At 47.1% G+C, this 23,680-nt stretch overlaps 1 protein-coding gene across 5 annotated transcripts in view; it reads left to right on the top strand.

Annotated features, from left to right (window-relative positions):
* Nucleotides 1-23,680, top strand: part of PTPN4 (protein tyrosine phosphatase non-receptor type 4) — a 1,082,125-nt gene that overhangs the window by 523,922 nt on the left and 534,523 nt on the right. For all 5 annotated transcript variants that reach the window (XM_085645981.1, XM_085645984.1, XM_085645983.1 and 2 more), the window contains one exon: nt 21,629-21,788. In XM_085645981.1, coding sequence (XP_085502107.1) covers nt 21,629-21,788 — 160 coding nt within the window. The remainder of the gene's footprint in view (nt 1-21,628; nt 21,789-23,680) is intronic.

Genomic DNA, 23,680 nt, shown 5'->3' with positions numbered 1-23,680 from the left:
TACGTTAGATAATTTAAATTTTTATGCCAAGTATTTTGGTGTGTTGTAGTGTATGGCTTTGTGAGACATGCAAGCAAGTTTTAGTTGTATTCCTGCTTTATGAGGTCGCCAGTTCAGGGATTTTAGATCCGGGGATATGTTTTGTTTCTTTTAGATTCTGTGATTAGTCTGGGAGCAGCATGAAGCGAGGCGCTTAGAGGCGCCATCTTAGATCTAGAAAGGCCACAAAGAGTTGCACTTCCATAATACAATCTTGGAGTAACTAAGGCTTGGACTGCTGATTTGAAGTCTACCTGAAGAAGCAGAGGTTTTAATTTCCTTGGAATGTTCATTTGGTAGTTTGTACCTTTGGTGGCAGCACTGATGTGCTCCTTCATGTTCAGATACTTGACTGTTATCCCCAGAGATTTTGTACAATAAATGTGAGGAGAGCAGTTGAGGGCCGTTTGATGCTTCTTCAATTAATCTTGAATTTGTGGTTGTGTGGGATGATGAGGAGCAATTCTGCTTTGATAGCGTTTACTCTGAGATGGTTATGTATTAGCCAGTTTTGAGTATCTTGTAGAGTTGTGTTGAGGGACTGATGTCATCTGGGGAGGAGATTTTCAAATACAGTTGGGTGTAGTCTGCATACATGTGATATTAAATGTTCGAGGCTTTCAAGGATTCTGCTAGAGGCTTTTATAAAAGGTTGAACAGATTAGGTTAACCTCTATGGTGACCGATGTTGCGAAGGATAGGGATTGATTCAACTTAACTATTTGGGATCTGTTGTGTAGTAATCAAGTGAACCAGTTTAGTACGGTTCCTGACAGCCACATCCTATCTAGTAATCCGTCATGTTTAACAGTAAAATGCCGAAGATAGGTCAAGGAGGATGAGAAGACACGCTTAATTTTGATTGGAATTGGTCAAGAAGTTGGAATCGATCTATATGCTTGCAAAGTTGGACCTGAACACACTTCCCTAGGAGCTTTTCCAGAGTGGGAATGTTGGAGATGGGCCTGAAATTAAGATACAGGCAATCTGCATTTGTTTTTTTTAGGATGGGGTTTTCCAGCCCTAGTTTTTAGCAAATTTGGGATAGTGCCTTGGGGAAGCGAGGCATTAACTATCTTTGTCCAGACTGGGAGTGAATAAGATTTGATCTAACTGAACATATTCAGAGATAACGGATGTATGAAGTGATTAGACGGTTTCAATGTTGTAAGAAAGTTGTCGAAAGCTCTTTCATTGAGGGATGTGAATGAATGTCAAGAAGCATTGTTTTTGGGGGAATGCCTTGTGACCCCCCCAGACTCAATTATCAATGAATGGGACGGATTGGTGTGAGGAATGCTCGAATAGAGCATCATCGATCGCTGCAGGTCAGGGAGTTGTTACTGAAGGCAGTCAGATCATTAAGGTTTAGGTTCCGCAGTCTTCTTTTCCATCGTTCAGGTTTCTTTAGTTGAGACTTTTTTTTTAACTCGGTGCCTTAGTGATGAAGAAGGTGATAAAGTAGTGATCTGACCAATCACAGGGGCAATGGATTCAAGTTGGATATCCTACTTTTCACAATCATTAAGTCCAAGGTCTCTCCCTTGATGTGAGTAGGGGTGTCACAGAATTGGAACAGCTTGAGGTCTGATAAAAAGGGGTTAAAGCTGTTGACTGCATGGTCATTCAAGTCATTCCAGTGTTGGTGAAGTAACTGCGGACAGGTATCCTGGCACAGAGAGGACTCCACAGGCTTGAATATTGACCTTGGGTAGGCCTCATAATGTTACTGGACACTTATAGGGAAAGTCAGTATGGTTTGCTGTCTTTTTCTGCAGTGGAACATCATTATACAAATAGGGTGAAGAGGAATTATGGTTATTGAAGTCGGTGATGGAATGAAGTATTATCATAACATGCGATTCTAGTCTTGAAATGTAACAACAGTGACCTAATGTAAACTGACACCCCCATATATAGTTATGTGCTACATTGTACATGAATGGGGATATACTGTGAATTTTGGGGTCATGACCATTTAGGGGTCCAATGCATCGTTGCCAAAGATATCTCCACCAGCCTTCTGTATATTTGAAAATTACTGTGTAGTATTGTGTGTGTGTAATTAATCTACAGTGGAGGGTGAATCTGGACCCATTACTTGTGCAGGCAACACAAATAATGACCATTTCCTCACAAGCACATATAAGGCTTTCTCATCAGAAAATACCCAATGTTCTTATGTGAACATTGAGTGTCTTCTGATAAATACGTCTACATGTTGTCAACAGTGAGTACTCTGCACTGCATAAGTCACCTACGTGTCTAGAGAAAGCAGTAAGGAACAGACCAAAGGCAGCTTCCTAGACCTTCCTTGGATGGCAAAGTTGGGATTTAGATGTTATCAGAATTGGCTACCTGTTGGAGCTTACCGCTATAGGCCTCTTCTGGATCACCCCCCCCTCCCCCCAACTGGTTTCGCACATTCTTGATCCTCCTTCGGGTTTTATAAGGTTCTTTGAGATGAGTGGCTGGGGCACCAGGGCTATGTTTTCTCAAAGGCTGCCTTTTATGTCTCGGATAAAGCATCCTCATTATCTCTGCCTTCTTTGGATACTGTGACCCCGCCCACTTTGGAGATTATTTGTGGAAATCAGTCCTGTCATGGTAACTGTAATGATTCACTCCTGGCCTTGAAGTTACTAGTAGTAAGGTCTAATAACTTTACCGTAAAGGTCATTTTGAGCCTTTCAAGAAAGTGTTCCACCCTGAAATTATTCCCCCATTCTTTTTCTGGGATCATAAAGGCAAGCTTTAAGATTTAAGATCAAATTTTATCAATGGGCTCTAGTGTTTATTGGGCTCCATGAGCTTCTGAGCACCGATGTTGGGTCATCTGTGCATTACTCCGATTTGGAAAACAGTCGGAACACCGCAGCCTCCGCCTCATGCGTGTTCCGCCAATGCAAGCGTAATCACGCATTTGCCTTAGCCACGCATATGCGTGGTTAAGGCAGTGCGCGGTATAGCTGCTGGCTGCTGCATAGACAGAAGCAGGAAGACCTCGCCAGGAAGAGAGGCAGAGGACGCGGTGAGGTAAGTGGGGTTGTGCTGGGGCCAGGAGGTAGTTTTCGGGCTGTGCTGGGGGTGGGTGGATGTTTTTCATGGTTGTGTGGTTTTCGTGGTTGTGCTGGAGTTGGGAGGAGGTCGTTTTCGGGGCTGTGCTGTGCTGGGGGTAATTTTCGTAGCTGTGCTAGGGGCAGGGCAGAGTTTTCGGGGCTGTGGTGGGGGCTGGGGAGTAGTTTTTGGGGCTATGCTTTGGGCGTGAAGTTTTCAGGGTTGGGGGAAACCTCACCAGGAAGAGAGGCAGAGGACACAGTGAGGAAAGTGGAGCTGTGCAGGAGGTAGTTTCTGAGGCTGTGCTGCGGGCAGGAGGTAGTTTTCAGGGCTGGGGTGGTCGAGGTAGTTTTCAGGGCTTAAGGGAGGGCGCAGTAGTTATTGGGGCTCAGGGTAGCCTTTTTTTAATTAGGTGTTAGGTTGTTAGCCCTAAGGGAAGTGGAAGGGATTGGGGTGGTTTAGGGAACATTGTGGGGGGTGGGTTGGGTAGTGTATGTTAAGGGGCAATGTTTCTGATGGATACATCTGCCAGTGGATTCATCACCTTGTGAATATCCCCTGCGCCAGCATTCCACTGAACTTTTCTTTCCCAGCACTCCACGTCGGCGACGTCACAATGCATCGGCTCCGCACGCGACTCCGTACGTCGTCACCGGAGCCATAAGAAGCCCATGTCGGCGTGATGACGTCAGTTCCCTTTTTTCCGCGCCGTCGACGCGCAACGGTTTTTTCCAGTGCTATCTAGCTACTTTGTAGTTTAGCTGTGTTACTGTGTAAAATTCAGTATGTCTTCGACGAGGAAGTCGGGCTTTAAGCCCTGTAGGGAATGTGGAGGCCTGATGTCCATGACGGATCCGCATCAGGACTGTTTATGGTGCCTTTCTTCAGACCACGATATGGAAGAATGCGGGTGCTGTAGGAGCATGAATCCTAAAGCGCTGAAGGAGAGAAAGACTAAGCTCTTCATGAAGAAGATCGGTGAGGAGAAGAGAGGAAGTAAAAAAGAGAAGTCTAGGCGGGAGTCATCGACTTCGAGGTCGTCGAAGAAACACCACAAGAAGAGGAAGCATTCTTCTCGGCGTCGGTCCTCGAAGTCCAGGAAGTAGAGGTCGGCTTCGCCCCGTCGACGTCGCAGCAAGGACTTGTCACCTTCTCCTTCTCCGTCTCCGAAGTCTCCCTCGCCGAAGCGGGCTCCAGCTCGTTCTCCGACGCCGTCACCAGCTCCATCTAAGGCTTCGACTCCGGGTCGAGTGGAGTCTGATGTTCCTTTGGATGTGCAAGAACAGGAAGAGGCTGCTCCGGTGCCGGATAACTCTGCGGCTCCGGTGGATGATACTGCGGAGCCGACGCCGGTGACTCCACAAAGGGATACAGAGTGGGCCCCTTTTCCCCAATTCCCGGCTCCAGGTACAGATTCCTCAAACTTTCTGAATGCCATGTATGGTATTTTTCATAGGGCGGCCTTCCCATCCGGAGCACCAACTGGTCCCGTGGGTCCGATGGCGTTTACACTTGGGGTGCCGCAGCATTATGCTCAGGCCCCCTTTTTGCCCTTTATGCCGATGGCGCCTTCCTGGCAGTTTCCGGCGCCGTCTGGGGATCTGACACGACCTCGGATGGACCATCAGTCTACGGAACCTTCCTCGACGCCGAGGCCGACTCCATCGGCGCCGCGTCCGGCGCCGCCGACTCCACCTATGGCGCCTCCGACTCCGGTACCTCTGGCTCCACCGACGCCGCGTACGACGTCGACGACGCCGGCTCCCCGGATCCGGTCGAGACGGGAGGCCCAAAGGGTATTGGAGGAAGGGAGATATCGAGCAGAGGTGGAAGAAGGTGAAGTCGACTCCTCTTCGGATGAGTTTTAAGGGATAGAAGAAGCAAGTGGTTTGGATACCACCTCCACAGGAATTGGCACCCTACCATGTGGTGATTAAGAAAGCCGCAGAATTATTAGATCTGCAGCTACCCTCTGTGGAGTACAAGTCTAACCTGCTCACGGAGGTGTTGCACTCTCCGACGTCAGCTTCGGAGCCTTTGTTGCCTTTCAATGAGGCCATCTTGGACCTGGTGTTGGAGGAGTGGAGGAAACCTCTTTCATCTCCGGCGGTTTGCAGACAGGTGGCAAGAAGGTACAGAGTTGCACCAGGAGATCCGGATTTTTTGTCCATGCATCCATCTCCGGAGAGCCTAGTTGTGCAGGCCTCATGTTCAAAACATGCTTCGGGTGCTTTCCCTCAGTCTCCGGCTGATAGGGTATTAAAGAAGATTGATCAGGCGGCCAAGAAGTCCTTCTCCTCAGGAAGTATGGCGCTGAAATCATCTAATGCCACATGCTTGCTGGGGCATTATGTTCATGCCTTGATGGACTCTATTAAATCTTTGTCCCCTAAGTTGCCTGAGGGGGATAAGTCGTCCTTCTTGGAGGTTGTTGCGGACACTCAGGCAGCTGCCAGGCAGGTGATCCAGTCTGGTCTGGATACGGCGGACTCGGTGGCGAGAATTATGGGGTCGTCTATAGCCGCAAGGAGGCAGGCTTGGCTACGTTCCTCTGGATTCTCAGCAGATGTTCAGGCCACTTTGGTTGATCTGCCATTCGACGGACAGAAACTGTTTGGGGAAAAGGCAGACACTGCCCTTCAATGATTTAAGGACAGCAGATTGACGGCAAAGTCCTTGGGTCTGCAGGCTCCTGCTAGGGGTACAGCTTTTCGTAAGTCTAGGGGATTCGGAAGATCATCCTTTCGCTCCTTCCAACAGCCCCAGCAGCAGCAGCAACAACAGCAGCATAATCCCCTCTATAGGTCCTATAGAGGGAAGCAAAGGGGTCGGAGAGGTTCTGGACGCAACCCCTCTTCTTCCTCCTCCTCCTCCTCCTCTGCTCCAAATGAGGCTTCAGGAAGCAGCCCTAGATCCCGCATCCCGGATCATGTAAGACCTGTGGGGGGTCGGGTGTCCTACTTTCTACGGCGTTGGAAATCTGTTAAAACCGACCTTTGGGTTTTGAACCTCGTAGAGACTGGGTACGTCCTTCCCTTTCGGGAGTTTCCTCCCCCTTACCCTCCTTGCCAAGGTTATTGTTCGGAAGACCATCTGCTTCTCCTGCAGAAAGAGGTTCTAGCCTTGCTTCAGAAGGGTGCAATAGATGTGGTTCCGGAGCAGGAAAGGGGTCAGGGATGCTACTCCCGGTATTTTCTGATTCCCAAAAAGGACGGCAGATTGCGTCCGATTCTGGACCTCAGAATCTTGAATTTTTACCTGAGACAGGAGAAATTGAAGATGCTGACCCTTGCGCAGGTTCTTCAAGCGTTGCAGCAAGGAGACTGGATGGTGTCGCTCGACTTGCAGATCTGAAAGAAACACGTTAGTGAGATTCCTCACCTTAGAATATCCCCAGGCGTCAGACTGGATCCGGAAGATTTTTCGTCAGCAATACCCCTTGCGCGTCGCTAGGCGTCGTCTGCGGCTCCGCGTCCGTCGGCGACGTGCGCCGGAATGACTTCGTCGGAGTACTTAGACGCCGCCCTCGCGCGCTGACGTCAGTTCTTCTTTTTCCGCGCCAGTAAGCGCAGATCCAGGAGAGCTACTTTTTTTGACTCTTTTTGGTCAATTCTCGACTCTGGTGCCGGTAGGATGCCAGGTTTCAAGGCCTGCGACGACTGTCACCGACTGATGTCGGTGACCGATCATCACCGCCGGTGCCTGTACTGCTTGGGCCTCGACCACGACGCGGCGTCGTGCTCCGACTGTATGGCCCTGACCTCGAAAGCTAGGTGGGAGCGGTCCCGCAAGCTTCTCGAGCTTCGCCACTCGGCTCCGCGTCGCTCTCGATCCCAGTCCAGGTGGAGGTCCAAGGATCGGTCGCGGAGCCGCACTCGACATCGTCACTCGTCTGGCTCGAAGTCTTCGGGTAAGTCAAAGCACTCCAAGAAGTGACACCGCTCTTCGGACTCCCCGCACCGATCGCGCGACTCGGCCGAGGGTCCGGGTGGTTCCACCCCCACGGCTCCGCAGGAGCCGCGCAAGTCCCCATACCCGATGGTCCCTGGGACTGACGCGACGCAGGCGGAGGTCAGTGCCTTCCTCTCGGCCATGAGGAGCCTGGCCCCGCCGTCGACGCCCGGTGGCGCGCCTTCGGGCCCCGCGGACTCGACTGGGCGACCTCGCATGCCGGCGGCTCCGGCGCAGTTGGAGGCTCCGGCCCCGACGCCGCAGGTCCCCGAGGGGCCCGAGCCTGGGCCCCCGTCGACGCCGGTCGACCTCGTTACGCCTCCTCCGCCGGCGCCGACACCGATACCACCCCCGACTCCGGTCGACGTCAATCCCCGGTTCAGCCCCTGTCCGGTCCAGACGCCGATGCGACGCCGCATCCGACGCCGCTAGAGACACATATTGTCTATCGACCTGCTCCGATCATTCCTCCTGTTTACCAGGAATCGGATGACGGGGGCGACTGGGAGGGGTCTGATGACCCTATGGCCCTTCAGAGCCAACTTGCACAGGACTGGGCAGATGAACTGGGGAGGCCAGTGGGTTGGATACCTCACCAGACACTGGATTCATCTCTCCTCCGACTGTGGCTTTGGAGGAGGGCGCAGCCTTTTCTGTGGTGCTGCGCAAGGCGGCCGAAGCCCTAGGGCTCGAGCTGCCTGCCGTGGCTGTGAGGACTAACATCCTCACTGAGGTGCTTCAGTCTGCCGCATGCTCCACTGAGCCTCTGCTGCCATTCAATGAGGCCCTCACTGACGTTCTGCAGGGCACCTGGTCCAAGCCCTCCACAGTCCCTCCTGTGGATAGAACGTTGCCAGGCGCCACCGCCCTGCTCCGGGCGACCCCAGTTTTCTGTCCCAACACCCCACCCCCGAGAGTATGGTTATCCAGGCCTCTACCTCCCAATCCTCCTTCCCGTCCGCTCCTCCGGACCGGGATTCCAAGAGACAGGAACAGTTTGGTAAGAAGCTGTTCTCTTCGATCAGTTTGGGCCTGCGGTCTTTGAACACCGCCTGTCTTTTGGACAGTTATTCCCACTCTCTGTGGGATGCGGTGGAGGACGTGCTGCCACTGTGCCCGGAGGAGGCCCGGGCACGGCTTTCCTCGGCCCTGGCCGATGGGAGAGATGCAGCGCGCCATGCAATCCGATGTGGGCTTGACACTACGGACTCGCTGGGTAGGGCGATTTCTACCACGGTGGCGCTTCGACGTCACGCCTGGCTGCGGTCCACGTCCTTTTCAGGGGATGTCCAGAGCACCCTCATGGACATGCCTTTTGATGGCGCTCGCCTTTTTGGTGAGAAAGCGGACAGTGCGCTGGCTCGCTTCAAGGACTCCAGGGCTACGGTCACGTCCTTGGGCCTCTCGGCCCCGCGGCCACAAACTTCCGCTTTTCGCTCCTTTCGTGGCCAAGGAAGGGGCACCTCCTCACGTCCGCCTAGCCACCGGCCGCAGAACCAACCTGCATGCGGTCGCGGACATGGATTCCGCCGAGGCGGTTCTGGAGGATGACGAGGTCAGTCCACATCCACCCCGGCAGCATCTGCCTCAAAGCCTTCCTAGTCCGAGCTTTCAGGCCCATTCCACACCAGTGGGCGGCAGAGTTCGCCATCACCTGCTCCACTGGCGGTCCATCACATCGGACAGGTGGGTGTGATTCAGGACCATCGGATTTGTCTGATGGCAAATCATATGCCCGGGGTGTTGAACGTGCGTGCGGACAGTCTCAGTCGGCAGTTCTCCGCCGACCACGAGTGGAGGCTCCATCCGGAGGTGGTTCTTCACGTCTTTCGGACGTGGGGGTCTCCTCGGGTGGACCTGTTTGCCACTTTCGAGAACGCGCACTGCCCGTCATTCTGCAGTCTCCAGTATCCCATGCAGGGGGCGTTGGGGGACGCGTTTCAGTTGAGTTGGGGTTCGCAGCTCCTTTACGCGTTTCCTCCCATACCCTTGATTCCTCGGGTTCTGAGGAAGATTCGCCAAGACCGGGCACAAGTCATATTGATTGCCCCGGATTGGCCAAGAAGGGTGTGGTATACAGATCTTCTCCACCTCTCCTCGTGCCCTCCGCTCCATCTCCCTCTGAGGGCAGACCTCCTCTCGCAGTCGGAGGGGCAGGTTCTACACCCCCACCTCCAGAGCTTACACCTTCATGTCTGGAGATTGAACGGGGCAACCTGAGTTCGTTCTCTCTCCCGCCTGACGTGGTGGACGTTATTTTATCGGCCAGGCGACACTCCACCAAGTCCATTTACTCCTACAGGTGGTCTGAATTTGTTAAATGGTGTGGAGAGAGATCCATTGACCCTTTAAAAGCCCATCTTTCTGATGTGCTCCAGTTTGCTCTTTCCCTGGCTCAGCAGGGCTGTGCTGTGGCCACGGTCAAGGGCTATCTTTCGGCCTTATCGGCTTTTCTATGCCTTCCAGATCAACCGTCACTTTTTAAATCTCCGGTTGTTCTAAGGTTTATCAAGGGCCTTACAAACATGTTTCCTCCCACTCCATTTGTAATGCCTCCGTGGGACCTTAATCTTGTTTTAACCTTTCTGTTGGGGTCCCCTTTTGAGCCTCTACATAGCTGTCCTTTGAGGCTGTTGTCCTTTAAGGTGGTTTTTCTTGTAGCCATAACCTCGGCAAGGAGGGTGAGTGAGCTTCAAGCTCTTATTTCTAAACCCCCGTTTTTAACCTTGCATGCTGAAAGGATGGTTCTCAGGACCAGGGCTGCTTTCCTGCCAAAAGCTGTCACTCCGTTTCATTTGGGGCAGTCCATTACTCTCCCTGTTTTCTATCCTCCTCCTCATCCTTCCAAAGAGGAGGAAAGGCCTCATCGCCTGGACCCAAAGAGAGCTGTAAGCTGTTACTTGGACAGAGCGTAGGACTTTCGTCTGGACGATCAGCTCTTCGTGGGTTATGTTGGACATTCCAAAGGAAGAGCGGTGCACAAGCGCACGTTGTCGAGATGGATCATCCTTGCCATCAAGATCTGCTACGCCCTGGCTGGTAAGACCCCTCCTGAGGGCATTAGAGCTCATTCAACTAGAGCTAAGTCATCTACATCTGCTTTGGCCCGGGGTGTTCCTGTGGCAGACATTTGTAAAGCCGCGACTTGGGCCTCCCTCCATACCTTGGACTCCGAGATGAGGAGGGAAGGCCACTTTGCGCGCTCTGTCTTGCAAGACTTTCTGGTTTAGGAAGGTGGACACCCTCCTCCGGGAGTGGGGACTGCTGTGGGAATCTATTCACAAGGTGAGGAATCCACTGGCAGATGTATCCATCAGAAGAACAAGTTACTTACCTTCGGTAACGCTTTTTTCTGGTGGATACCTTATCTGCCTGTGGATTCCTCACTGAACCACCCGCCTCCCCATTGTCCACCTTTGTATACCATGAAAGAGGTCTTGTGGGAATGTTTTGATATTTTCTTGTGCATTTGTAGGCAATGCTGGTTTGTTTAGCATTCCTTTTATTTGTATGCTGTGTATATATGTTGGTATACTGTATACTGTGTATACTTGGAGATGTCGTTGGTTCACCTGTTCGCCTCGAAGGCACGGAAAAAATTAGTGGAACTGACGTCATCACGCCGACGTGGGCTTCTTATGGCTCCGGTGACGTCGTACGGAGTCGCGTGCGGAGCCGATGCATTGTGACGTCGCCCACGTCGACATGGAGTGCTGGGAAAGAAAAGTTCCGTGGAATGCTGGCGCAGGGGATATTCACAAGGTGAGGAATCCACAGGCAGATACTGTATCCACCAGAAAAAGCGTTACCGAAGGTAAGTAGCTTGTTCTTTAGGGCTCATGGTAGGGGAATGGGTAGTTGGGATAGTTTTAGGCCTTAGGGCAGGGTCGTTTTTAGGGTTCAGTGTGGGTGGGGGTCGTTTTTAAATTGAGGATTAGGATTTTAGACCTAAGGGCAGTAGAAGGAGGTTGGGGTAGTTTTAGGTACAGCGCAGGGGTGGGAGGGGTTTGGGGTAGTGTATGTTAAGTAGCAGGAAGGGGGTTTGTAGATTAGGGTGGGGAGAGGATGGGAGTAGTGGTAAGCTTAGCCATGGATACCCCTTTACCATTCATTCCTTCACCACAAAATTGCGTGATAAAGGCATGCATGATAAAGTAATGCATGGTTAAGATCCATTTGTGGTTCGGACTGTGTGGTAGAAGCACACATGGTTCAGCCATGCATGCCTCTATCATACAACCCTCCGTAAATCCTAGTGTCTTTTTTTGTTTTGACGAACTTCCCATACCTTGCTTTCTACATGCGAGGGCATCTTGGATATACAGAGCAGTCCTTGAGAACCCCCCTGTTAGTGTTTTTTCAAAACATCCGCTCAGGTTCTCACCCTCTGCCTCAATCACTGCTCAGATTTCACATGGCGATTTTCACTACATCTCTCTCCAAATTCTGGAGACTTTTATCCAGATTAACCTCTACATTCGCTGGCATTCAGACTCTAATTGCTATGCTTATAGTTGATGCTTCGTCTCTGTAAACAAGCTATATGTTCGAGGCATGTGAACTTTAGATCACATGCTTTGCATAAGTCTGCCATCTAGTGTTGGATCCGCATGTTTTCACTTTGTTTTTCTTCTTAGAAGTCTTTTCCAGTCACGATGTAGGTGACTCCTCCTTTCGGTGATAGTGCGCATGGGCATCGACTCCATTGATTAGATAGATTTTTTCCACCATTGGGTTCAGACGTGAATTTCTGCGCTCCGGTTCGACACCGTTTCTCAGGTTCCCCTCGGTGCGCAATCCACTACCCTCGACGGTATTGTTTCTGGATCGCGTTTCCTCAATCTCTGCGTATCGTATAGTTAAAAAGATATTTGATTGGAAAACCAGTGGTTCATCATTGGGCCTACCCGCTTCGGGTCAACTCGCAGTCAATGGAACAGACTCCATTTAAATTCTGTCCTGGGTGTTGCGGTAAATATCCGCGCACCCATTTGCACAAAGTGTGCAACTTGTGTCTCTCCCCGGAACACAACGAACAGGACTGCGATGCGTGCTGATCTTTTCGATCAAAGAAGACGCTCCATGATCGTCGGGCTCGAGGTCCTGAAATGTGCCAACAAAGCGGCTCCGCTCCGGAGCTTTTGGGAGACGCCGCCCAAGGAACCGAAGAAGAAGAGGAACACATTTCCCTGTCAGATGCCGAATCGGACATGGAAAAAGACGTTCCGCAGGGTCAACATACCATGAGTACTAATACTCCCCTGCCCTAAACCAAGCCCAAGAAAAAGGCTCCGGGCCTCTTGGTGCTTTCGGGCCATGGTCGGCACCACAAACGTGTTTCCAATGCCTCGCCTTTGGGCTAGGCACCGAAACACAAACCAAAGCCTTCCGGCTCGGGACAAAGTCGGCCCCATTCGGGTACTGAACCGAAATCTTCGCACTGAAATCCAGGCATGTCCTCATGCAAATTCCTTCAATGCTGAAAAAATCTTCGGATCCAAACACTTCAGCACCAAATCATTCCGCTCCGAGAACATTGGCGCCGAAAGATGAAACGGCTCCTCCCCCATCCAAGGAGCCTTGTTTCGTCTTTCCACCTTCCAACACGGACCCGAAACAAAAAGAACTTCTCATCAATCCTAAGACTGGTCATATTCATGTAAAATTGCCAGCTCGAAGGAAAGCAGAGCTGGAGGAAGCTTACCAACTCGGGTATTTATGCAGTTCCTCGAAATGATGGCATCTTGCATCATGATAGTTCCCTATGCAAGACTTCAAATGCGTCCCCTTCAGGAATGTTTAGCACCTCAGTGGAATCAGTCTCAGGGTCAATTGACAGATCTAGTGTTGGTGGAGGGCCGCACTCCTCGCTCTCTGCAGTGGTGGAATCCACAGAACCGTTGCAAAGTGCGGCCTTTCATCGACCCAGTTCCCCAGACAGTTCTAACAGCGGATGCATCCCTCAAAGGTTGGGGAGCTCATCTCCAAACTCACACAATTCAGGGATTGCCGAGCCAAAAGCAACTCTACATAAATCACCTAGAGCTGCTAGCAGTCTTTCTAGCTTTCAAAGCCTTTCAGACTCACCTTGTAGGCAAAACTGTCCTGATACGCACAGACAACATGACAGCCATGTATTACATACAAAAGCAAGTGGGGACACACGCTCTCCAACTGTCACACCTTGCACAAGCCAATTGGAAGTGGGCCATTCCTCACAAGATTTATCTCCTAGCGGAACACCTCCCGGTAGTGAAGAATCAGATCGCAGATCTGCTGAGCAGACAAAGACAACAGATCCACGAGTGGGAACTTCACCCTCAAGTTCTCCTCTAGGTATCCACACCCATTATCCAAAGGCAATGCTCTATGGATGAATTGGTCAAGGATATTTGCCTACGCTTTTCAGCCTCACCCACTCATTCCACTAGTGGTTCGGAAACTCAGGAAACATCCCTCACACTAATCCTGGTTGCTCCCACATGGGCTTGTCAGCCTTGGTTCACTACCCTGTTGGAACTCAGTAGTTCCTCATCAAAAACTCCATCTCACATCCCGTCTCCTCACACTGAGCCATGGAGAAATAAGACATCCAGATCCCAAGCCTCTCAACCTTGCGATCTGGCATCTGAAATCATAGAGTTAGGTTATCTCAATATTCCACCAGATTGTATGAATATCATTAAAGAACTCAGACGATCTACTACAGGAGCTTTCTATGCAGTAAAATGGAAGCGGTTTGTTATTTATTGTAAGAACAACCACATCAACCCACTTGATGCTTCAATTCAAAATATTATGTCATTTACTTTACTTGCAGCGCTCAAATGTAGCATATACATCTATACGCTTACATTGTGCTGCAATAGCTGCATAGCTTCAGAATAGACAACATCTGTCTCTTTTCAGATTGCCTGTTATCAAGTCTTTTATGGAAGGACTTAAGAGATATTCCACCGAGACTTCCACCTGCCCTAGCGTGGAATTTTAATATTGTCCTTACCAGACTAATGGGTCCACCCTTTGAACCATTGCATACCTGAGAACTGCAATTTCTCACTTGGAAAGTTGCTTTCCTCATTGCTATCACATCACTGAGGAGAGTGGGTGAGCTTCAGGCACTAACCATTGAAGAACCATTTTTACAAGTACACCACAACAAAGTGGTTCTTCACACTAACCCTAAGTTTCTACTTAAAGTAGTATCTGCCTTCCACATGAATTGATCTGTTGAGATGCCTGTGTTCTTTCCTCAACCGGATTCAGTGGCAGAACGAGCTCTACACACCTTAGATGTTAAACGAGCATTACTCTATAACATAGAAAGGACCAAACATTTTCGTATAACTAACCAACTTTTTGTTGCTTTTGCTCCATCACACAAAGGCAATCCCATTTCTAAATGAGGTATTGCCTGGTGGATAGTCAAATGTATTCAGACATGCTTTGTAAAAGCAAAGAGGACTTTACCAATTCCCCCTAGAGCGCATTCCTCTTGCAAAATAGGGGCTTCAATTGCTTTCTTAGGAAACATTCCCATAACTGACATCTGTCAAGCTGCAACATGGTCTACACACACACACATTTACAAAACACTATTGTGTAGATGTTTTAGCCAGATAACAAGCTAATGTAGGCTAGGCAGTTTTACGTACACTCTTTCAAACAACTGCAAAAGCTACAGGTTAGCCACCATTTTGGGAGATTACTGCTGTATAGTCTATGTAAAGCATGTAATCTACAGCTCACATGCATCGAACGGAAAATGCTACTTACCTAGTATGCATCTGTTCTTGGCATGTAGAGCTGTAGATTCACATGCGTCCACATGCCTCCCCAGGAACCTATACCTGTTCCAGTTCTATCTTACTTAGATACATGCACATGGACATCTCTATTCTACTCTTACTAACTCCATTCTCACCCTCTGCGGGAAAACAATCTAACAATGGAGTCGATGCCCATGAGCTCTATCACTGAAAAGAGGAGTCACCTACCTCGTGACTGGAAAATACTTTTTCAAAGAAAAGCAAAGTGCAAACATCCGGACCCAACACTAGATTGCAGACTTATGCAAAGCATATGAATCTACAGCTCTACATGGGAAGAACAGATGCATACTGGGTAAGTAGCATTTTCCTTTCCATGAACTTCCTCCAGGAATTTAAGGCGACTCCAATGTGGTGCATTTTTTATTGACCAATTTCAATATTTTTAATGATTTTTTTTACCCCAGTGCCTGTGATTGATCGATTTCCCACTTAACATGCTTTTTGAGGCGTTCACATATGATCACCTGTGACAGATAATATATTTTAGTTTCAATATCACTCTTTCAATGAACAATGGTAACAAAAATACATAGCTTTCCCCATTTTATTCTCTAGATCTAACATTTGTAATAGCATTTCTGTTTTCAATTAATTACCAAACTCATAGATAATTACATTATCAAAATTTGTTTTGCTCTGTAATCTTAAGAGTTCAATCATGTCTGCATTCTCTTTATATTTCCTGGTTATCGCCACAGTTTAAGACACTGGATTAACATCCTGTGGTACTCGGTAACTTCTGAATCCTGTCCAATCGCTTCATCCTGACTGTCTCTTCATCTTAATATCTTAATTTTGTGAGTACTAGCATGACACATCCTATTATTCCCAATACCCCCAGTCTTATCTGGAACTGAAAACGCCAGATCACACATACCTGTAGTTACATTGTAACCCTTCCTCGCCAATAAGCTGGTTGTTGTTGGTGTCTCGGTACCCTTCAAACGCTCTGTATTTAGCAATCTGTGTCGTCTCTCTTCGCGTACCAAAGTGTAGTTCAGTGTTTTGCCCTTCACTGTGAAATTTACAGTGAAGGAGCATAAACTACAAACATAAGCAAAGTAATTCATGCTTTACGTTAGGAGAGCAAGGGTTAGTCTGGATAATTTCCCCCAGATTTGAAAAGAGTGCAGTAGTGAGTGCAAGTGTAAGAGTACTTAGCTGTTTACACGCAGAACACTTCAAGAAAACGTTGTTTGGAAAATATGTAAAAAGTAATTCAAACATGGATCGGTTAAATGGGAATGCACTTAAGACAGGCGCATAGCTATCATTGGTGCAGCCTTTGCTATCAGTAGTGCAGTGGGTGCTGTGGCACCAGGTCCCGTGCCTGTGAGAAACTCACTTTGCCCAAATTAGTTACCTTTTTTTTTACCTTCGAAATCTGGGGATGAGGACCCACTATATTTGCCCTCAGTATGGCTGTGTGCCCTTACTACGCCACTCTGTAGGGAATCAGGATAGTGATAGTTACGGCAACTTAGTGGTAGTCAGTCACTTCCCTTCAGTACAGTCCATATTGTACACCCCAGTGGTACCACAGCAGGTGTAACACTTGATGGTTCCCAAGTTATATATAGGCCGTGGTGTGCCACATCACACTCTAATCCCCAGTCCACAACAGGTTTCCAAACATTTCTAGTGTCAATTTCTGTCCATGGTGATTCCAGTCTTTGTCCATATTTTCCCCTTGGACCCATTCCAGTTCTAGTGAGCAAAGCCAGAGTCCTGCCAGCAGTCTTTGGATTTGCAGGCGTACACAGAAGAATGATCTCTAGCTCACGGGAGGCTAACGTTATTGTTAAGTTGGGAGTAATAACGTCCTCAAGTCACTGTACCCAGCTTGAGCACTACTCAAATCTCTTTCCTGTTCCCAGTAAAAACCGGCCCACCACACCATGAAACAGGCCCACGAACAGATTCTGTTTACCAGCCTTCGGGCACTGCCAAATCTCCCAATAAGCCAGTCCAGTCCGTGCGCGGGCCCCTCACTTCCCAGAAGCTTGAAGGAGATGTAGCTTCAAACATTCATCACCCTCTATTTTATTCATCATTCCATAATAATTCTAAATTTCACCCGTAAGCTGTCCTGTTTAGATAGGCACATTGTCTAAAAGTAGTTATTCAATGTATTTCGAAGCTCATGACTTCTCCCTCAGAAATAATTTGTGTCCAGTTAAATTGCTTCTCTGATGTCATTCACAAAGATGACCAGCATATCCTAGTTCATATATATAACTTCACTTCTCTGTCAAGGGATCTGTATTAATATTCACTTACACTGAACAATACCTTTGCAAGTGCAGGATACAGGAACGAAGGTGATAGCGGAAGTTGCAGTTCATCTGCGAAGAGCAGGAATTCCAGTAATTCTTTACCCTGATGATTGGCTGTTAAAAGCCGGCTCGTGCCATGCAGGCATCTCCCACCTTCAGACTACGGTGAGCCCCCTGCCTTTGCTGGGTTCACTGTCAACGTCCTGAAGTCACATCTCAGAGACTTCCTTTCAACAGTGCCATTCTGGACACAGTTCGGTTTTGTCTCTCCCAATTCCAGCATACTCTAGCTATGATACCAATGTTTCAGCCTCTACTCTGGATTTCAGTGAGACTGACTCTTAGGCTGTTAGGATTCATGGCCTCCTGTTCGTGACACATTCTCGCTTTCTCTGCAGTGGGACCGGAAGTTACAGTGGGCACAGTATCAGGTAGTCTCTCCGATATGGTAGGGGACTTTATGTCCGCCACCCTGCTTAACTCCGCCAACCAAATTTAGAGATTTCCACCGGCCCTGCAGACATCTCTATAGATTCGCAAGAACCGCTGTCAAAGTGGTAGCTGTCCGTGTAGGAAAAGTTTGACACACTGTTCCATCAAACACGACGCCTGGCCATCAAACTTTTCCAAAGTTTTTCTATTTTTAAAAAAACAACTGTAAATCAGCCCCAAAGGTACTGACTCTGCTCCTCCTGGGGAACAGTCCATCCCAAACCTTGGTCATCTCAACCATTCACCCTGTGGCCCAGTACTTTTTTAGTCTGGAATTTTGGGACTCTCTCCGATTAAATCTCACTGACTAAACTATGCCCCTGGAAATGATGTATCCTCACTTGGCAGAGGGAGTGAACATATGGCTAGGAAGCAAATCAGAAGAAAAAGCTGTTAACTGCTCCATACAAACTCATTCACACATTAAGAAATATTTTGAACAAAAATCTCTTCAGAAGTACAAGAATAAAAATGTATCTTAGCAAGAATTATGAACCCTAACCAAGACACCCTTTAGGGTAGGTGTGTAGGAATACAAAACTCTGCTCCTCCAAACCCTCCAAGGTTTTGGATGCTGACAAATAAAATTGACGTAGAATCTACTCAGTTGATTGAGAACCTTGCATCATGCTTCTTGTTTGATGAAAGAGGGTCATGGGTGGCTCAGCAAACACTCAAAAAGACATCTTGGCCAGAGCTGCAGGAGCCACAATGGACTTCGCCAGGCGATTGGGGCTAAACCGTTTTGTCCATTACTGAAGGTCTATATTGATAAATGTATACCAATACCCACATATGGTAGTGATGTTTGGGGTTAGAAGGATCCCTGTGATCTGCAGGTGTCTGAGAATAAATTTCTCCATAATCTCATTGCTGTATCCCCCTGTACCCCGTCCTTCATGGTACATGAAGAAATTGGGCAGGGATACATTTCTGATCTTATAGCTATGGTCCCTCTAATACTGTGGTTAAAAATATGGTCTAGTCCCACTCCTACCATCAACCAGTTTGTTTTAGAAGAGTGTATGAGGCTAGACAGGGCTGTTGACATTCCTTGGCTGGGCTACGTCTCAGAGCAGTTGGCAAATCTACGGGTCTAAGAGCTATTTACACAGTATAGACAAGATACACTTGAACGAGGTGAGAGACACAAAATCACTATTTCTGACGGGGAACACACCAAGCCCTCTATAAGGCAATACTCAATATTGAGCCCAGGGACCTTAGAACAACCTAATTGGACTTATATTAATAACCCACACCATCGTTTTCTTTTAATTAGGTTCAAGTTTAATTACATCCATTGGTGTCTATCTGTCCCTAAGGACTTTTCTAAGCCGTGTTCTCTAAAGCTTTGCTCTTGTGATGATTTTTCGGAACACGATCTTTTACACTTTATTTTTGTGTGTGAATTTTATAGTGACCTACGGAAAAAATATGTTACCACTTTCAAAGCACAGTAATTTTGCACAAGTGAAGTCAGCCATGATGTACTTGCAAATGTTGTCTTCACCCTTGATTTGTTTTAGTGTCACTAGTTTATCAGGTGCCGTAAGATACAGAAAAAAATAAGAACAAACATATCCTCCTCTTTTGTGCACTTAGCTGGCTTCAAAACGTTTATCATATTATATTAGTGGCCTTTCTTTTATAAAAAAAATTACGTATTGTAAATAATGCACTTTAAAGGTCTGTTAAAGTTTATTCTCCCTCCCTTATAAGTTAATACCCTTAGATTGTTAAACACAGTCTATGTAAAGGGTTCAGATGGTTTAGTAATTTGCATTGGCAATTGTATATGAAATATTAGTCTGTCCTTTTATGATGGACTGACTAGTTTTAGCATGTATTTCTTGTGCGTTTTTATGTGCTTTTATGGTCCATGCTGGCTAAATAACATTTTTGACTGACTTCATCATGCTTCATCTTCTATTGACTCTTGCTCTCAGGCAAAATGTGAATCTCTTCGAATGCAAACCTTTTCACAGCAAATAAGTCTTGAGCCAGTTTGAGGTAATACAGACTTTATTATATACTGTCTGCAATTTGCTCCTACCTGAGAGAACTTTGATCTGTCTTGATGTTTTACAAAGCAAATAAAACCATCTCTATTGAGCAGACTCTACTTCTGCTTCATGTTGGCTGTGCCCTAGCCCAGTCTGTCCCCAGAGCCTTTTGCCCCGTAGGTTCCCTATTGGTGAACATCCTTTGATTGCTGTAGAATTTATTGGGTGTCTTACAATAAACATTTGCAATAAGTCCCTAATCCTGAAGCACAATATTTACCCTCAAGTTTTTTCCAAATAGTAAGTAACTTTTTCAATGCCTTTGTCATGGCACTACAGTTTCCTCTTGAGTGTGTAGTAGTTAGTATGTTTTAGGACAGTAGTAAATTGTGCATAATTTGTTGCATCCCCATTATGTTCTAAAGAGTTGTGCCTTAAATTTTTCCAAGTAACCAAACCGTGGGCAAGAGAGCCTTCGAGAGTTGTTCGTTCATGCTGCTCTATGAACAGCTTAGACTAGGACCAGAGAGTCTTTGCTACAGCTTACTAAGTAGTGACACAAACTCTCATCTACCTGGGCAGTGACTTCTTTATATAACACAAACAGGAAAGAGAAGACTGCATTTGGGATGTGGATTCCTTTTATCAATCTAGTCTAAAGTGCTACTTGAATAAGACTTTACTATTGTGAGCTGTGGTCACTAAGAGTCTGACACAATGATATTTAGAAAATTTCACTTGTGCTCAGAAATATTTAGCCTTGTGCAGGAATAACCGTTTATTATAGTGTGTTGTATTTAAGTTTGGCTGAAATTGTGCCACGCAGTCGGAGTGCTGCAAAGCTTTAAGTCTAAGAAATCCATAAATTATACCACATACCCTGTGTTTCTTCAGTATTAAACTATTGCTTTTTTTTGTGTTACTGTGCCAGGACAAAGCTGGTCAATTTGTTTGTGGTGGGCAGATTGTGTTTTTTCAGCATTCGCTTTCCTTTTAACTTTGCTAGCCTGGTAGATGTCACAAACTCCTGGATTAAGGAACTATGGGAATATGATATCAAGTACACTCTTGCATACTGACAATAGGAATCAGCCTGCGTGCAACATATTGACCATAAGAAATTACCAATTAAATAAATTCTAACAAATCCTAGCCTGCTTCTGTTCTTTTCCCTTAGTGTTTAGGGTGGGCTACTGCTTCGCAGTTCTAAAACCAGCTGCCCAGATGGGATTTCTCCCGCAGAGTCTTTACAGCTTGGAAGTTTGACTCTGGTATAGAATCTCTTAAGCCTTGATTTTACTCTTCACTACCAGGAAATAACTTCAGTGATAAGGAGCTAAGGAGACACACCTCAATTGTATAGCTTCTTTTTTTCAGGTGTTCTCTTCTCTGAGACTCGCATATAAGTTTGCGAATGGTGAAAGTACCACACCTATCCTTTCAGCATGTGCATCACTTCTTTTTTGGTGTTCTTCTCACTCTCTTTTTTACCTTGTAGAGGAGTATATGTTGTAGAATGCAAAAATCATCCAGGATATCTGTAGGTCTTCTTGCTTCTCGGATTTTGTGTTTTTCCGCCTTCGACATGTATCTGCAGACTGTGTTTATAGAATGTCAATCATTTTATTTATGATGATTGATCTGTGCTTCATCTTTTTACTCTTAATTGCTGAGGTGGGGTGAATATTTGCTACTCAAGCTGCTTTTAATTTATGAAAAGGTTGACTTTAAAGAGTCCATTTATGGTGCTTTCATATGTGGGTTTCATTTTGATGAATGAATTTAACAGTTCTATTTTTCATTTAAACTGTCCGGTTTAAGATGAATGGTGCTGTGCTCGACAGACAAATATTGAGCTTATTATCTTCGCAATTAAATGCATATGTTTGAAAGTCAAGTGTAAAAACACTGCATGATTTTAGTTTCAATCACAAATTTAGGTGAGGCTTAGAGTCATATCTTTTCTTTTATCTAGATCCCAAGATAATGCTGCAGATGTGCCACCACCTGCGTTGCCTCCCAAACAATCTAAAAAGAACCATGTCAACCAAATTAATCACATATACTGTCAGCAAGAATTGGATAATCATATAAATGAGGCTTTTGATGTGCCACCTTCTCCTGAAAAGTGTACAGTAAGTTTTTTACTTCTGATTAATATGTTTTTATTGCCAGCAACTCTGATTATTGTTCCTTCGTATGTTTCCTATGCCGTTCGAAAAAAGCTGTTGGTACAGATTGTGCTAGCCTGGATGAAATATGTGTTGCATATTTCATGTTCAGTAAAACCTGTATACATTACGGTCCTCCTGCAGCCTTGTGCCATGATTCAGGAAGTTTTTGGAAAAAGAAACTAGCCAGTTGCTGCTAATTGGACATTAAATGCCTTCAACCAGTTGAGTGTTGACAAAACTAAACCGCATTTGGGGGAACCCTCTTCCCCTTTGAGGGTGACAATTTTGCACTCTGCATATTTGTAGGCATCTCTGGTAAACCTGCCAGAAATGCCTCTTCCACTCCAGCAAGGTATGGAAAACTTTTTGGTACATGACCCCAGACACTTGACCATGTTACCTGAAGTTATTAACTTGAAAGCAGGAGGCAGTGACTGAACTTCTAGGTTTTTCCAGAAGCAAAAGTCTGATATGTGCTTCTTTGTCTACGTCTGATATGCTTGAAGAAACTGAAAGGAGTTCCTTTGACATTTGTTTTTGATTTCTACTTGTGGATCGCAGCAGTCTGCAGCTCATAGTCAAATAGTGGCTCTAGAGTTCCAAGGCTAAACAAAGACAAGAGGTGCAGCCCACAACCCTGTCAGTAATCCCCAGGTCTGCCCAAGCTGTCAGACACCCCTAGCCTTATGAAGATTGGGGCACTAGATGCATATATTTTCTTTAGCAGTGGATGCAAGTAGAAATGAGTTTTTTTGTTTTTTGTCTCTTACAAATAAAGGTTTCTGATAGCGAGATATAGCCTCAAATTCCTCACTTTTGAAATATTCCCCAGGGGTCAGACTGGATGAGGAAACTTTTCCATAATACCTCTGTCCTCCGGAAGGACATGCCCATGCTTCTCTGCACGGACACCACCCAGTTACGTTCAATGCATATATAGATTCTACTCCAGCGCGCTAACGTCAGTATCTTTTTTTCCGTGTCACCAGGCACTGATCTGGAGTTTCTCTTGTTTCTCAGATACCATTTCTTCAAAATCTTTCTTCGAAATCTTATCACATTGGGAGAGGAATATCTCCCCCCTCAAGACAACAGGTTTTAATCCCTGTAGGTACTGTTGCAACCAGATGTCGGTTCCCCATCAGGGTTGCCTGTGGTCTTTAGGGTTGGTTCACACCTCCACGACCTGCGGAGACACTGCGTTGATGAACCTGAAGGCCATCCGGGAACGTGATGCAAAACTTTGTTGCTGAGCAGGAGAAGACTCCGCTTCGGGACTGTGCCTAATCCAAGGCTCAATCCTGGTCCTGCTTTTAAAGTCGTTCTAAAGATCAGTCTTTGTCACGCTCCAAATCCTGTTGGAAGCACAAGAAGATGAAGCAGAGTTCCACACCTTTGCTCCTTTCCCACTCCCCTGTCGAAGTGCATGGGCGGCGCTAACGGTCTCGCTCTCAATCTGTTGACTTTAGAGCTGATTCTGCAACTGCTTCCGGCTTAAAACAGTTTCCGTTGTATACAGCCACACCGAATTGGATTGAAGAGTTCTGTGCAGCTATGCTCTGGCTCTTTAGAATTCTTAATGACTCCCTGTGACGGTCCTTTAGACCCCAGGGATCGGAGATGCATTTCATCTGGACTACTGCTGGCGGTTCACCTTCGGTGCCAGCTGGACTCTCTGAGCCCCTTCTGCCTTAGGCTACAGTTCCTATGCCGCACCCGACTACCATACCCAATGATAGGCTTGGTTCACCTCACCGCCTGAAGAGGTTGCCCTTATTGTACTCTCCATTGCTGGTCCGACTTCAACCGACATCCCGGCCTAATTCGACTGAGGTGCCATATGCACACAAGTA

This window comes from Triturus cristatus, chromosome 3_1 (genome assembly GCF_964204655.1).
Source record: "Triturus cristatus chromosome 3_1, aTriCri1.1, whole genome shotgun sequence".
In the NCBI taxonomy this organism is placed as follows: Eukaryota; Metazoa; Chordata; class Amphibia; order Caudata; family Salamandridae; genus Triturus; species Triturus cristatus.
The sequence above is the reverse complement of the archived record's forward strand: the minus strand, read 5'-3'. Positions and strand labels throughout refer to the sequence as shown.